The sequence below is a fragment of the Saccopteryx bilineata genome, chromosome 5, assembly GCF_036850765.1.
Source record: "Saccopteryx bilineata isolate mSacBil1 chromosome 5, mSacBil1_pri_phased_curated, whole genome shotgun sequence".
Lineage (NCBI taxonomy): Eukaryota > Metazoa > Chordata > Mammalia > Chiroptera > Emballonuridae > Saccopteryx > Saccopteryx bilineata.
This window is the reverse complement of record NC_089494.1, coordinates 99428030-99445571: the sequence shown is the minus strand read 5'-3', so window position 1 is coordinate 99445571 and position 17542 is coordinate 99428030. Positions and strand designations below refer to the sequence as shown.

The window sequence follows — 17542 nt, the reverse complement described above, 5'->3', positions numbered from 1 at the left end:
GCATAGTTACAGCACCTTAGTTGTTCATTGATTGCTTTCTCATATGTGCCTTGACTGGGAGCTCCAGCTGAACCAGTGAACCCTATTCAAGCCAGTGACCTTGGGTTCAAGCCAGCGACCCTGAATTTCAAGCCAGAGAAGATGGGGTCATGTCTATGATCCCCTTTTCAAGCCAGTAATCTTGTGCTCAAACTGGTGAGCCCACCCTTAAGCTGGTGACCTCCGAGTTTTGATCTTGGGTCCTCTGCTTCCCAGGCCAATGCTCTTTCTACAGTGTCACTGCCTGGCCAGGCAGATAATTATTATTTTTGAGTGAATTACCTAAAAGTGCATGAAGCAGACAATGATAATAGTGTTATTCTATTTTCAGAGTAAAGCATCCTGAATAAATATGGTGTTCACTACTCTGGAGAGAATAAATGATATTTCACTGAAAGAAACTCATTGGTGAATTTATAGTGTAAAAGAATTTAAGAATAAAATGAAATGATCACCATCCACTAAAGAATGATGTGGTTTGTACTGTCTTCATATCATTCAGCTCTTTGAATGAAGTATCAAGGGCTTCATTCATTGCATACTAATGGGTTGCATTAAACATCATGATACTTTTATACCAATTCGGATAACTATCAGAAAATAACTCCCAGGATGAGCATTTTAGTATTTCTACCATTTGAGATTCAGGCCAATTTAGTCTGAATATTCTTGTCCAAATGTGAATATATGTATAAAAATTTGAGCTGCAGAACAGATAGGTTTATATTCATACCTTAACTGAACTAAAAATTGGTATCTTCCATACTGAATAGGCAGTAAGCTTTCAACGTTCTCAAGAAAATGTTACTTACTACAGTTTTCTTCATCTGAATTATCACTGCAGTCATTTTGGCTATCACATCGCCAGTGATCTGGAATACAGTTGTTGTTTTTACACTGGAATTCATGAGGGCCACAAGTTTTTTTATCTGTAATAGGAAAAAAAAACCAGAATTTTCATTGTTGACTTCCATGAAAACATCTCTCACAATCTTCTCACTGCCATGCTGAATTCAGGGCATATGATGTTTCCTCAGACCCTAATTAAATTACTAAGAAACATTTTCTATGAAAATTGAAGGAAAATACTGAATAAAATTCATCTTTCTGTCTTGTTTCATGTTGTCATTGGTTATGTTTTTATCATAAGCTAATTACAAAGCAATTGATTGGACCATCCATACAAGCCAACACAAATCAAGTAATTAAAAAAAAAAACCTAAATTTTCCAAAACTTCTTTTTTAGAACAGTCCCTCCTTAAGCCACTTCTATTTATACTATACAGGAGCAAAACTAAGTTATTACCAATCAAATCCTGAAGTTATCATCTTGTCTTTCTTTTTTTTTTTTTTTTTGTATTTTTATGAAGCTGGAAACAGGGAGAGACAGTCAGACAGACTCCCGCATGCGCGCCCGACCGGGATCCACCCGGCACGCCCACCAGGGGCACCGCTCTGCCCACCAGGGGACAATGCTCTGCCCCTCCGAGGCGTCACTCTGCCGCGACCAGAGCCACTCTAGCGCCTGGGGCAGAGGCCAAGGAGCCATCCCCAGCGCCCGGGCCATCTTTGCTCCAATGGAGCCTTGGCTGCGGGAGAGGAAGAGAGAGACAAAGAGGAAGGAGGGCGGGGGTGGAGAAGCAAATGGGCACTTCTCCTGTGTGCCCTGGCCGGGAATCGAACCCAGGTCCTCTGCACGCCAGGCCGACGATCTTGTCTTTCTTTTTAAGGAGCTTTATTTATAACCTACTTATAGTTAGCTGCTCTAAATTCATAAATTATAATAGTGCATAATGTGTATAAACCTTGATAAAGAGTCATCTCACTTGAGCCTCTAAACAATCCTACTGAGTTCCAGGAGAGGTATTAACTAGCTCTTCAGTTTACAAATGACAAAACAGAGATTCTTAGAAGTTGATGAAGTTGATGAAATTTCACTACTATTAAATGGCACAGCCAATATAAAAAAAGTGTGCTTTTATTCCTGATGTAGTGCTCTTTACAAGTCTATATCCTTCTAGAATCAGAATGCATGTAGTAAGAATGTATTTAATATTTAGGTCATACATTTTTTAAAAATTTCTTTAAGTAATGTCTAGTTGTATATTGTCTAAAAGAGTGCTTCTTGAACTTTAAACTGCATGCTTATAAACCACTGGGAACTTGCTAAAACAGAAATTGTGATTGAGAAGACTGAATTTCTAACAAGTTCTCAGTGGTAATACAATCGTGGGTCTATGAAACACACTGAGAATCAAAGGTCGAAAGCAACAAAATAATATAAATTCACTAACATAAAAATAATAAATTTATACATGTCAGCTTACAAATTAGTATAAATTTATTTTCCTTTCATATACTGATATTGACTTCTTATTCTCAACCATATTAGAAGTGAACAGTAAAGTGTTTAGTAATTCAGACTAGTACTGAATTAACTAAAAGAAGTTAAGTTCTTTGGTGATGGTTGATATACTTTACTTAAAAAAGCATCTTATAAAATTCAGTTTCAAATATGGTTATAAAAGCAAAAGTGATTTAGATATAATTATGAAAATGAATAATAAACATCTATTGAGAACTCAGTCTACTTTTTAGTTAAGCATTTCCATAAACATGATCACAGTCAGTCTTCATAACATCCTTAAGTATTATTACATGCATTTAAATACATGAGAAATGTAAGTCTTAGAGTTTAAGTTACTTTTCCAATCTTACTAAGGTATTAAATAGCAAAGGAGGAATTTATATACAGATCACACTTCAGAAACATTTTTTATTTCTGTAGAAATTCTCATGATAGATTTCAAGTGCATTTTTCTACTAAAAAGATAATAAATGATAGATAGAATCTCTGATTTCCGTCCACTTACCTTCCCTCCTTTCTTTCTTTTCTTTCTTCCTTCCTGCCTGCCTATGATTACTCAGGGTCTAATGTGTTTCACTGTGTTGAGTGCTATGTTTAGTAATATATCATTTTGGGCTGTGTCATACTTACCTTTAGATTTTAAAATTGGCTTAAATCTTTAGAAGTTGTAATGTCACATTCTGCACATCTTAGACAATCAAGAAATGTGTTAGGATGGATAGAATTTAAATAATGGTGCTGAGGACCCAGGTTTGAAACCCCAAATTCACCAGTTTGAGTACAAGTTTACCAGCTTGAGTATGGGGTTACTGGCTTGAGCATGGGATCATGGGCATGATCCCATGGTTGCTGGCTTGAGCTCAAAGGTTGCTGGTTTGAGCCCAAGGTCTTGGCTCAGCTGGAGTCCCCCATCAAGGCACATATGAGAAATTAATCAATGAACAACTAAAGTGGAGCAAATATGAGTTGATGTTTTTCATTTCTCTCTCTCCCTGTGTGTGTGTGTGTGTATAAAAATCTTTCTCTCATTCTCTCTCAAAGAAAAAAAAAACACATATATATCAGACTTGACCAAACACATCAAGTGATCTAGTATTACAACACTGGCCTCAAGGAATTCCCCATGACTCCAAAAGTTAACAGCTGGTTTTAGTGTCTATACAATCAATGTTTTTGAGTTTCTCCTCTCTAAGTCCTCTTTGTATTTTTCTGTTTAAATATTTGTATAGTATTTTGTGTTTGAAAGAGATATGCAATTATTTCTTAGCAAGAATAAGTCACAATTTGTTTCTAAGATGTTCATTTGGGACATTCAGAAACAGTAAAATGGAAAGTTTAATTGCCTTATATAAAGTGTTTCATATTTTATGGTTTCAAGTTTTTTAGTTTTTGGATGCAGACATAATTTATTAAAATTATAAATAGAAATATATAAACTAGCTCTCTAAAATTTTTAAGAGATATATGATTATATATATATACACACATATATATATATAATATTTTAACAGAAAAATGCATGAGCTGGGTCTAAAACAGTAGTTCTCAAATTAGCTACACATCAAAATCTCCTGGGGAACTTAAAAAAAAATCCCTTGCCAATCAATATCTCACATCAGTAAAATCAAACTTTTTGGGTTGAAGCCCAATATTTGTATTTTTATTAAAGCTACTTGGTAATTCCAATGAACAGGCAAGATTGAAAATCATTGGCCCATAAAACTAATTGCAGAACAAAATATATGTAATCCCACATTATAATACTCTAGAGTAATTAATAAAAACTTTTTATAATATGAAGATTTTTCTTTTAATTCATATTGTCAAATAGCATTGGAAAATGTATTATTTTACTTTTGGTGTTATAAATATAAAGAAAGAAAATATAGCACAATCATGTACCATTTAATGGTGGATATATGTTCTGAGAATTTTTATTAGCTGATTTTGTCACCGTATGAACATCATAGAGCATGCTTACACAAACATAGATAATATAGCCCAGTGGTTTTCAGCTTCCCAATGAGTATAGACTCTACAGTCTTCCTATAACATCAGAGTGGTTAACTCTTTCATGACCAGTGCAAAATTTCTATCAGACTGGCACTGGTCCTTGGACCAACAGTTGAAAAACACTGGTATAACCTACTACACACCTAGGCTATATGGTATAGCCTACAGCTCCTACACTATAGCCTATACAGTATATTACTATACAAAACTACAAAAGATAAAATCAAGCACAATAGAAAGTGATGCATTTAAGAGATGTAGCAAACAAGAATGCATGAAGCTGCTGGAATAATACAGCATATTCTTTTATAAAACTTTTTTTATAACTCTAAAATAATGATTAAAAGTACAATATAATATTGATAAATATAAGCCAGTAATATAGTTGTTCATTATCATAACCAAGAACTTATATGCTGTACATAATTATGTGTTATACTTTCATATTATGTACTGAGCAGTATATTTGTCACACTAGCATCACTACAAATATATGAGTAATATGTTGCACTATGACATTATGAGGGCCATGATGTCACTAGGTGATAGGAATATTTCAGCTCCATTATATATAATATTATGGGACTAACTATTGTATATATTGTCTGTCTTTAATCAAAACATCATTATGTGGCACATACTGTATTTAAAAACTAATATTCTTAGTTTATTAGGTTTTCACATTAATTGTTGATATTAGTATAACAATTTGATCCTCCCCAAAAGGTGGGGGCTGGAAAAGTGTAAAATTAAACTCAGTGTATGCTGCAGTGCTTGGGGGCCTGTGTTTCGTACATTTCTGAAAAGAGAGGAGAGACTCTGGTATGGTGACACTTTGGGAGCAGGAACGGGGAGAGTGGACTGGGAAGAGGGGGAGAGGAGAGTTTAGTTTCCCTTTACAGCAAAAGAAATTCAAAGGAATCTTCAAACTTAGTGAAGTACAATCCTATGGAAGGCCATAGGATTCAAGGCCAGTATATGTTCAATCATATTTCTATATATACTATTAACAACAAGTATAAAAATTAAAAACACCTTTACAATGAAATCAATAAAATGACAAATAGCTATGAATTAAACTAGTGAAATTTTCATCAAACCTTCATACTGAATACTATAAAACATTGCTGAGAGAAACTGAATGGTGCCTCAGGAAATGCAGTGATATACCATGTACATCAATTAGAAAGCTCAGAATTATTAAAAATTTCTGTAAATTAAAATATAAAATTAATGCAAACCCTATCAAAATTTCAGCAAGTTATTTTTGAAGAAACTGATTATTCTAAAATTTGGTTGAAATGCAATACTAAAAAAGAACAAAGTTGGAGAATTAACAGTATGTGATTTCAAGAGTTCTACAAAGTTACAATAATCACAAGAATGCAGTGTTAAACAAAATGAAACCAGATATATACATGTGTGGTCAAATTATTTTCAAAAAGGCCCCAAGTTAGTTTAATGTGGAAAGGAAATGTTCTTCTTAGCAAATATTGCGAAAACCAGTGGCTATTCATATGAAAAACATAAATCTTAACTCATTATTCTCTACACACAAAAATTTATCTGAGATGATAAGAAACACAATATAAAGTTTTCAAACTATAAAAAATGATTCAAATAAGCAAACACAAAAACATTAAAAATATAGAAATATTGGTAAGTGGGACTTAAAATTATATCTTATTTTTAAAACATATCTTTAGGAAAATAAATAGGAAATCAGCACACTTTTAAAAAATATTTGCAACATACATATCTGGGAAAGTACTGAGATCTTGAATAGATAAAAATTTCTACATATCTTATACATTAAGAAGTGTAAGTCTTGAAAAGATACAAAAGAAGGTATTTGAACGGCAAGTAAAAGTTTTAAAAATTATCAATCACCAAGGTAATGCAAATTCAAACCAAAATGAGATATCAGTTCATACATATCAGAATTGTTCAAATCAAAAAGGCCACACTATTGTTACCAGTAGCACAATGGATGGAGCATTGACCTGGGATGCTGAGGTCTTGGGTTTGAAACTACAGAGTTGCTGACTTGAGTGCAGGTTCCCCAGCTTAAGCACGAGGTTGCCAGCTTGAGCGTTGGATCATGGACATGGTCTCATAGTCACTGGCTTGAGCCTAATGGTCACTGGCTCAGCTTGAGCCTCCTGGTCAAAGCACTTATGAGAAGCAAGTAATAAACAGATAAAGTGCCGCAACTATGAGTTAATGCTTCTCATCTCTCTCCCTCCTGTTTCTCTCTCTCTCTCTCCTGTTTCTCTCTCTCTCCTGTTTCTCTCTCTCTCTCTTTCTCTCTCTTTCTCTCTCTCTCTCTCTCTCACACACACACACACACACCACACACACACACACACACATGCACACACAAAGCCATACTAAATATTTAAGATAATATAGAGACCATGGAATTCTATTCTGGATCTATTTTTTTAATTTATTGTGTTTACATAGATTCTAGTGTCCCCCCGAATTCATCCTCCCCTCCCCCGTGTTCCCCAGTACATCCCTCCCTGTCCTCCCCCCCTAACGCCCTCCCCCCTTCCCTCCAGAATTTTATTCTGGTTCTTTATAAAGGTAAACATATCTTCCCTATATCTCAGAAGTTTTATACCTAAGTCTTCATCCAAGAAAAATAATAAAAAATTAAAAAATAAATTTGTACAAGAATGGCTATAGCAGAATTATTTATAATAACCAACTTCTAAAATAATCCAAATTAGAATATAGCTATACAAATGAAAACTACTCAAGTATAAAAATATAATAAATGTTTACCACACTACTTGAACATATCTTAGTGTTATGCAAATAAAAAATTCAAAAGCAAAAGATTACATTATATTAATCTATGTATATGATATCTATGTACAAATAATAATAGGATATGGTGATAAAAAGAACTTAGTATTTATGAAAGGAAGTGTTAAAGAAGTTGACTAGAAGATGGGTAAAGGAAGTTTCTGGAAAATGGAAATTCGGGATCTTGTTTTGGGTGTTTGTTACATATTGCATAAAATTGTCAAAACCATAAAAAATATTTAATTAAAATTATTTTCACCCTGGCTAGTTGGCTCAGTGGTACAGTATCAGCCCAGCATGTGGAAGTCCTTGGTTTGATTCCTGGCTAGGGCACACTGGAGAAGTACCCATTTGCTTCTCCACCCTTCCCCTTCTCCTTTCTCTCCATCTCTCTCTTCCCCTCCCACAGCCAAGGTTCCATTAGAGCAAAGATGGCCTGGGCTCTGAGGATGGCTCCATGGCCTCTGCCTCAGGTGTTAGAATGGCTCCAGTTGCAATGGAGCAATGTCCCAGATGGGCAGAGCATCGACTCCTAGTGGGCTTACTGGGTGGACCCTGGTTGGGCGCATGCAGGAGTCTGTCTCTCTGCCTACCTGCTTCTCACTTCAGAAAAATAAAAAAATTAGTTTACATTTAGAACTTTAAGAGGCAATAATTTCAACAATTATACCATAATAAAGTAATATTCATTTGGTCACTAAATGCTCAGGTATTTTTAAAACAGAAGGGTAAACTGAAAAATAATTATTTGTTTAAATACAAAAAATCAGTTGGGCCTCAAAGTTTAAATGCTCCAAGGTAACTATAATCAATAGCATAGCTAGATAGATAGATGTTATATAGATAAATAGAAGATTGATGATAGATAGATAGATAGATAGATTCAGAGATTTCTTTATGTGTCATTTGAAGCTGTCATGTATTCATTGCATCATAGACATTTGTAGTATCAGTTTGCTTATGTGCAATTTTTTGTATTCTATTTCAGAGTTGATGATTTAATAGCAGTGACAGCACTGGATTTCATGAGACATAAAATGCATTTTGCCTCATCAATCATCTGATGTCTCTTTGACACAAAAGCACATTTGACCATGTTTCTCCTAAAGTCTGCACATTTGAAGTTGAAGGTAGCATGCTAACAATACAAATAAACCGGTATTTTCTTATAGATCCAGACAGAAAGTATGAGTCCATAATATAGAATATAAAACAATGTTTATATTATTTTTGTCTAAAATTGCATTTTATCTGGAGGTGTCAGAGGTTTTAATATGTAAATTAAATGATACTTTAGGCTTTCTGTATCACTTTTTTTCTCCTGATTATAACCTATGTCAATGTATGTTGCTAACATGTCTCCAGTAATGTTCAATAATTAAAATATGTTACATGTAGGATTTTAAAATATAACACATTTATGCTGTCCCTGGTTAGCTCTGTTGCACAAGCAAAAATAAATGCACTTTAATGTTAGAAAAAATGCTCAATTCTTCCATGAACATGCAAAATAATCCTTCTTCTGTATATATATATATATATATGAAGAGAAATGTTTTGTATATAAAATATTCTAAAATGTAATATTTTAATGAATCAATAGATATATCACCAAATTAAAATTATCTACTGTTTCACTATAAATTAATGTTTTGGTTATTATTTTAGAAAATAGAATACTGCTTGTAAATTTGTTATGTTTTTTTTCTACCTACTTATCAGAAAAGAGTGGCATAGAAAATTTATATTTTGTGGTCAAAGAATTCTGTTAGCTATAATTTTAATAATGTAATATATAAAATAATTTTATTTATTTACTTATTTACTTACTTACTTATTTAATTTGTTTTTATATTCAGTGAGAGGAGGTGAGGCAGAGAGACAGACTCCTGAATGTGCCCTGACCTGGATCCAGATGGCAAGCCCACTAAGGGGCAATCCTCTGCTCATCTGGGCCATTGCTCCATTGCTCAGCTACTTAACTCTACTTAGTGTCTGAAGGCCATGGAGCCACTCTCACTGTCTGGGTCAACTTGCTCCAATCAAGCCATGGCTGCAGGAGGGGAAGAGAGAGAGAGAGAAAGAGAAGTGAGAGGAGGAGGGGTGGAGAAGCAGTTGAGTGCTTCTGCTGTGTCCCCTGATCAAAAATTAAACCCAGGACAACCACACACCCAGGGCTGACATTCTACCACTGAGCAAACTGGCCAGAGTCTAGAACATATATTTTAAGGCAAATTTAGGAAGAAAATTTAGCTTGAGGTTTAAGAAATGTTGGAAATATGAGGTCTTGTTCTTGCCAATGTTCTTTTCACCACTTTATCTTCCAGTTCAGGGAACATGATGATTACAAACAATGGGTAACATGCAACAGATTTTGCTACAAAAGAAGTAAATATCATAGAAACACTGAGGCAAAGAGAACTATGAGAACAATGTGTCTCCATCATGGCAGATCCTTATTTCTTTGCATTCCAGATTATGACATCAAAAAGTCAGAAGTTCGGGATTAGAACTGGTGCTAAAACTGGAGTACCTTCTTTTGTAGAAAACATTTTCTTCTTTGGGGGGGCAGGAAACAATCTGTTAACTATCAGAGTATTGTTCTTTATGTAAAATTTATTTTTTAAAATCAGTCTCATTTAATTCTGATCCCTCACTCTAAATTTCTCTCAATGTCTCTGAGTTCATTATAAGCATCACATGAAAGTGAACACCTATATACAATGTCCTAAAGCTCCTTACCAGTTACAAATTTCTCAACAACGATGATACAAAGGAACATAACTTCTTTATTTTCTATAGTAGGTAGAATTTACTGGCTCATTCCTTTTGGCTGACAAGAGCATAGTAAATACATAATATTGTTGTTGACTTTTTTTTTCTTTTGAACTATTATTCCCACACCTGGTGAAGCTGTTACTCTTCGATTACTATCACCTCTGTCACAAGGGAGGACATGACTCAGGAAGGTTTCTTTCACTACCCCAAAATTGGTCCATGATAGCCAAGTTATTCATGTTAAAAAACATTTATAGCTTAAACCTGATAAATGATTATTCTATTTAACATTAAATGTATGGAGTAGGGCAATTCAGGGACTGCACTATAGTTAGGTAATGCCCTTAGGAATCTAGACTATCATTCTGCTCCACCATCCTCAGTTTCCATTGTTCTTGTTCTTTGTCTCCTCTTAATGACAACTAACTTTGAATCATCACCTTGCAGGCCAAAAAGAGAAAGAGGAGAAAGGCAAAAGAAGTAGCTCTTTACCTTCAGAAACATTTCCTTAGAGCTCCCTTTTATTTTTTATTTTTTGTATTTTTCTGAAGTGAGAAGCAGGGAGGCAGAGAGACAGACTCGCACATATGCCCAACTGGGATCCACCTGGCATGCCCACCAGGGGGTGATGCTCTGCCCATCTACGGCATTGTTCTGTTGCTACCAGAGCCATTCTATTGCCTGAGGCAAAGGCTATGGAGCCATCCTCAGAGCCCAGACCAGCTTTGCTGTAATGGAGCCTTGGCTGCAGGAGAGGAAGAAAGACATAGAGAGAAAGGAAAGGAGAAAGGTGGAGAAGCAGATGGGCGCTTTTCCTAGGTGCTCTGGCCAGGAATCAAACCCAGGACTGCCACACACTGGGCCGACGTTCTACCACTGAGCCAACTGGCCAGGGCTAAACCTCTCTCTTGAAATTCCATATTATACTTTTGTTCACATTTGAATGGTCAGAACTTAGTCACATGGTGACACCTAGCTACAAATGAAGCTCGGATATGCGATTCCATTCTGTATAGCAATCTATCAACCTAAGATTTAGGATTCAGTTTCTAAGGAGGAAATAAAATTGTTTATAGGGATAGGCAATTTATAAGTCCATGTCAATAATATAACAAGGCTAATTAATACCATTCAGATGATATCTATAATTACCGAGAATACTTCTTTCCTTTAGAAAATATAAGTGTTATAACCACAAGTTGCTTTGGGTCATTTTTAGAAATATATAGAAAACACTCATTTCAGAAGAAACTAATAAAGTAAGGAAGATCTTAGAAATGAAGACAATGGTTACGGGGATCTTATGACTGTGTGAATACTTGAGTCCATATTGTGTCCAAAGTCAACTCCGTCTACTTCTTGGAATCCAGGAAGAAAATTTATTTTACTATTAGTTTCTGTTGATTTCTGTCATTTACAAACAAGAGTTTTAACTAATGCAAATACCATACTATTTTTATTGATTAAAAATCTTGTGGACTTCTAATATTAATGTTTTTCTGTATAGGCTGATTTACTATACCTAGGCTATTTCATTTGTTTATAATTAACTGGGGAATATAAAGATTTTTTTCACAAGAAAATCAGAATCAGTGTCTATTTAAAAGTGATTTGCAAACCCAGGCATCCATGAACATGGGTGATAGCATAAATACATTTTTTTTTTTAGTATATTCTCTACATGACAGATGCTATTGCAGCTTTTAGTGATATTGATTATCTGAACACTGCATGTTACTTTGCATTGTAAAGTGTTTGGTGGATCAGAAAATTAATTTTATGTTACTTCACATCAATCAGTAGAATATTCCTCAATGAGCACTTATGTGTGCAACCTATTCTTCCAGGGCAACAATTTTCAACCTTTTTCATCTCATGCAGAGCAAATATAAACTAATTACTAAAATTCAGTGGCACACTAAAAATATATTTGTTGCCAAACTGACCAAAAAAAAAAAAATTGGAATACTTTTATTCACTTAAATAGCAGATGGCTATTGTGTTGGCTGTTATCATTTTTCTTTTTAATTTGACATTCTAAGGGAAAAGAGGTCAGTGTTCCTGACTAAATAATCAAGTATTGCATATTTTTTAATTCTTGCAGCACATTGGTTGAAAATTGCTATTCTAGGGGAAGTGGGAAGAGAATGTAGATGCACCAGTGGTTGAAAATAACAATACCAGCTACAGCTTGTCTCAATGGTATTCTGCTACCTCTGTTTTGTGTTTGAATTTTTATTATATTTTTAACTTTTATAGTATTCTTCCAGATAGAAAAGAGAAAAACTTATAAAATAAAACAAATCAATGATGTATCTTCTTTATAAAGAGGTGAATCTAATAAGCTAGCTCTCTAGATGCTCTGATAATGACATTTTTAAAAAATTGCATGTCAATGCAATGTTAACTTTCAGTGGAAAAATGTTTGAACTTGCATTATGCAGTTTTAGAAAGTGTCATATGATATATCCTATAATGCCATCAATTACATTTGACATAAATTTGTTATTTTGTTTTTTCTTTCTTTTTTTCTTTTTTTAGATATTTGTATTGTGACTTTGTATGTGTGAAGTGGGGGAAAGCAGTTATGTCATCTTTTGCCAATATACTTTGTATATCATCTGCCAAACTTCTGCTATTCCATTCATAATTCTATTTTCAACATATTATTTTAGTCTTATTGAGAAATAATTGACATACATCACTGAATAATTTTAAAGTATACTATATAAATTTTAAGGTGCAGCCTGATGGTTTGATTTATGTATATTATGAAGTGACTACCAAAATAGATTCAGTTATCATACAGCTTCTTATATAGATATAATAAAGAGGAAAAAAAACCAATAAATTCTTGTAGTAAGAAGTCTTAGGATTGCATCTGTTAACAACTTCACTATAAATCACACAGTAGTGTTATCTATAGCCATCATGTTGTACATTACTGGTATGTATTTATCTTATAATTAAAAGTTATAACTTTTGACCACTTTCTTCCAGTTTCCCTTTCTCCCACCTTCTGTTCTTAGTAACAAGTATGATCATTTTTTCTATGAGTTTGAGAGATTTTGTTATTGTTTGTTTAGTTGTTGAGTTCTTTTTTTAAATGTGATTCCACATATAAGTGAGATCATACAGTATTTGTCTTTATCTGATTTATTTACAAATCATACTGCCCTCAGATCCATCCATGTTGTCACAAATGGTAGGATTTCCTTTTTTTATGGTTGAATACTATAGCAGGTCATTAAGTACTGTTTCATTCAATGCAATTTCATGACAACGTTGATGAAATGTGTAGGAACTTAACTCTTGTTTCTGTCAATTAGCCTGTGGTAAAATTGGCTTTGTTATACGTTTTTTCCCCTGCAGTGCCAATAACCTATTGAGGATATTAAATAAAAAGACTTACTGTATGACATTGTGCATAAACCACAACATTTTTATGCATTCATTAACCAATGGACACATGTTATTTCTATTTTTTGACTATTGTAATTAAATCTGCTATAAAATGGAATGTAGATACCTTTTTAATTTAGTATTTGTTTCCTTTGAATATATTACCAGAGTGAAACTGCTAAATTATATAGTTCTATTTTTAGTTTTTTGAGGATCCTGCAGACAGTTTTTTATACTGGCTATACCAGTTTATATACCCACCAACATGTACAAGTGTTCTCTTTTTTCCACACCCACACCAACATTTGTTATTGATTATCCTTTTGATAATGGCCATTTCAACAGGCATAAGGTGATATCCAATTGTGATTTAATTGACATTTCCCTAATGACTAAGGATGTTGAGTATAGCCTATAGACTTCACAAATTAGTTGTTTGTGAAACACAAATGAGAAGAACCAAAATCTCCATAATAAGAGGTATAGATAAGGAATCTCTTTTCAGAATCATTCTTAAGGCCCAGTTACAGATTTTGTTTTTCATGTTCTAGGAATTCCATTTATGTTCTCGCATCTAGCTTACACAAAAACAAACTTATTTTTGATATTTTCTCAAGTATTGATTTTATGTTTTGTATTAAAAGCAATTAAGGCAATTAAAAAGTGGGTCTATCAAAATATGTTTGACTATACAGTTGATTATATTTGTCTAGTTGGTCAGACCCTGTTGGTCAAAGCCATGAGATAATTCCCCAATTCACTTCACAGTTTTGGATGGAAAACATAAGACTCTGATTTGGTGTAAAGCAGTGAGGTATAGTGAGAAGAACATGAACATTAAAGACAGAATATGATTTGAATCCTAAATCTGGTTCTTACTCATGTGCAACCTAAGGTAAGGATTTATCTTCTATTTCTTGAGGGCTAAAAATTGATGTGTAATTCATGTAGCAGAGAACTGAACACTAGCATAATAAACAGTAAGTAGTAATAAATAATAGTGTTAATAATTATTAACTAGTTACTCATATAGTAATAATAGTAAATAAATGAATAGTAGATAAACATTTAGTAAGTAAAATTAATAAATAGTAAATTAAAGTTTCTAAGTAGTGGATTATAATACCAATTTTATCATCAACAAGCTATATGAACTTAGGAAAAAGAAAAGTGATATTTATTTAAGATATCTACATTACAGGTGGTGCTTTAGGTCCTTTATATTCATTACCTTATTGTTTTAAGTGAATAAATGATTTTGCTACAACTTTGTAAAATGTTGTATTAATTTTAAATGCAGACTAAATATTGGTAACTTGTTCAAGGTCACACATAAGTATTAGGGCCTTCTAAGACACACAAATGTTGTGGAAAATCACATTCCCCATCTAAAATTTTGAAAGGTTACAGATATCAGGAGTCTTTTAAATAAAAATGTGCTTTATTTTTATTTTCTGCATGTATTTTTAATTATCAATTCTATAAAATATTTTTAGCTTCAATATTATATATTTCTTGGGAAATAGTGTTTTATAAATTTTAAAAATTTATATAGGCTCTGGCCAGTGGTACAGCAAATAGAGTGTTAGCCCAGTGTGTGAAGATCTTGGGTTCAATTCCCAGTTAGGACACACAGGAGAAGTGATCATCTGCTTCTCTTCCCCCTCTCCTCCTTATCTCCTCTCCTCCCACAGTCAGGGGCTCAATTGATTCCAGCATTGGCCCCAGGCACTGAGGGTAAGCTCTGTTGGTCTGAGCAGGTCAGCCTTAGATGCTAAAATTAGCTCAGTTGATACAAGCATCGGCCCCAGATAGGGTTTTCAGGTGGATCCTGGTCTGGATGCATGCAAAAGTCTATTTATCTTCCTCTTAGTTAAAAAATAAATAAATAAACAAAAATAAAAGAATTTATATAAGTAATGTATACTCTTTATGAAAATTTAAGACAATGTAATATAGAAAAGTACAAACCAATAGCTCATAGCCACTCAACATGGAACTAAACCTCCTCAGGTTTTTCTAGGAGAATAAATAAATAAAACTTTGTACTAAAAATTATAAGAATATGATTTTCATAGGTCATTAAAAATTATTTTTTTAATAATTAAAAAATTAAATTCATTGATTGATTTTAAAGAGACAGAGGAAGGGAAAAAGAGAGAGAGAAACATCAATTTGTTGTTTGACATATTTATACATTCATAGGATGATTCTCGTAGATGTCTTGACTGAGGTTCAAACTTGCAACTTTGTCATTTTGGGATGATGCTCTAACCAACTAAGCTATCTGGCCAGGGTGAAAAAATTCTATACAAATAATTTTTATTATTATATAATATACCATGTTGCTATACCTTACATTTGCAAAATAGCTCTCTGAAATTTGTTATGAAGGTTTTAGGTTTTTTCCAATTTGGATAAGAAAGATACTATTTGCAATATAAATTCTTTTTTCTACAATTGTGTCTTTATCTGTTTTAAAAGAGCTCTCCTTTAGTGATATTCATCACATTTTTACATTGCCTTAATAAAACAGATAGACTATGAGGGGGAAAGAGAGAGTGAGTGACAGAGAGAGAGAGAAAGAGAGCTATAGGACAGATTTTTGTAAGAATTAGGATTTATAGATGGTTCTATTGTTATATTTGTCATTGCATTTTACACTGTGTCTATTTGAAATCTTGGAGAAAAAGCTTTCAAACATAAAAAAATGTTTTTCCCCTTTCTTTTTATTATTTGCTGCTAAATATCTCTGTAGAAAAAATAATTCTGTTAGCTTATAATAAATTGAGTATCTTAGTTGTGTTATTGTGTGAGGGGCACGTTAAGAACAGAATCATATATATTTTTTAATTTTTGTTTTTGAGCAACTATTCTACATCACTTATGTATCTAATATGCTTTAGAAATACATAATTTAGTTAAAAACATTGAAGGAAAAAAACATGATGGTAAATTTAATAGCAAACCATTAAAAAAACTTTTTTGTCTTCTTTGGTGTTTCTGTCTTATGGTTTAAATTTGATCTAAAATATAGAACCTTAATACACAGATATATATATGTGTATATACACATACATATGTATACATGTATATTATATACACATGTGTATATGTTTATGTGCACAAACACATATCATTCTGTCACTCATTTGATGTGACTTTAGTTTTTGAGGATTCTGATATTGCTAAATTTTCTTTAAAATAAATTTTATTTTCTGTATAAATTCAATTTCATTAAAATAAAAATATTTTTAACTGTCTAGTGCTATTAATATTATCTTTAGTATTATCTCTTAGGTGTCACTCCATTCACCCTGCCAGTGAGTCTCCTCTCAGGGCTCGCAGCAGATAACTAGTCATAAAGCAAAGTCTGATGTCACAAGCCAAAAAATTTCTGGCAAACTTCCATAAAAGACCCTTTTTGGTCCAGCAGCCAAGGGGCTAATGCCCCACGACCCTTCTCACCCCCCTCCCCCAAACCCTTAAAACCCAAGTCCCAGGCTGTGCCTGGTGCAACTCTCCTTTCAAGTCAGCCCGGCAGAGTTCCTTTCAAGCCTGTTACTCTGGCCTTTTCGAACTCCCATGAATTCTAACATTTGGTGCCGAAACCCGAGACAGGGTACCAGTTGCCTGGACGATTCCTCTTTGCTGTCCAAACGAAATCTGGACAAAGCAATTGTAGGTCGATTGGCCGGCAATCTAACCCTGTCCTGAACTCCTGCGGGACCAGAAAGTTAAGGAGTTTCTCCCTCCCCTTCCCCAGTTGGCCTCCAAATTTCTCTCTAAAAACACTCCTTCTTGGTCGGATGGTTTTGAATTTAGACCCCATATCTATGAGTGGTCTGCCTCTACTCCTTTATGCACTTCTACAAAAGTCTAGGCGTACCTAGCCAGGCCCCTCTCCTACGTCCTGGGATCTCAGCCTTGTGGTGACGACCTCCTATCTGAGACTCTCTTTCTATGGAGATTTTTCTCCTCTCAGAACTGTGACTAAAGGGGAGGACACCCCCTTCTCTCACCAGTCTCCTCTACTGTGGGCTCCTCTCAGTCCAAACCATCCAGCCAGACTCCCCTCAGAACATGGGCTCCTCCCCATCTCAGGCCTCAGAGACTACTCTTCTACTC

At 33.9% G+C, this 17542-nt stretch overlaps 1 protein-coding gene across 1 annotated transcript in view; it reads right to left on the bottom strand.

The window, feature by feature from the left end:
* LRP1B (LDL receptor related protein 1B) overlaps positions 1-17542 on the bottom strand; it is a 2131860-nt gene that overhangs the window by 158436 nt on the left and 1955882 nt on the right. The window contains exon 67 of the mRNA XM_066281034.1: positions 852-968. Coding sequence (XP_066137131.1) covers positions 852-968 — 117 coding nt within the window. The remainder of the gene's footprint in view (positions 1-851; positions 969-17542) is intronic.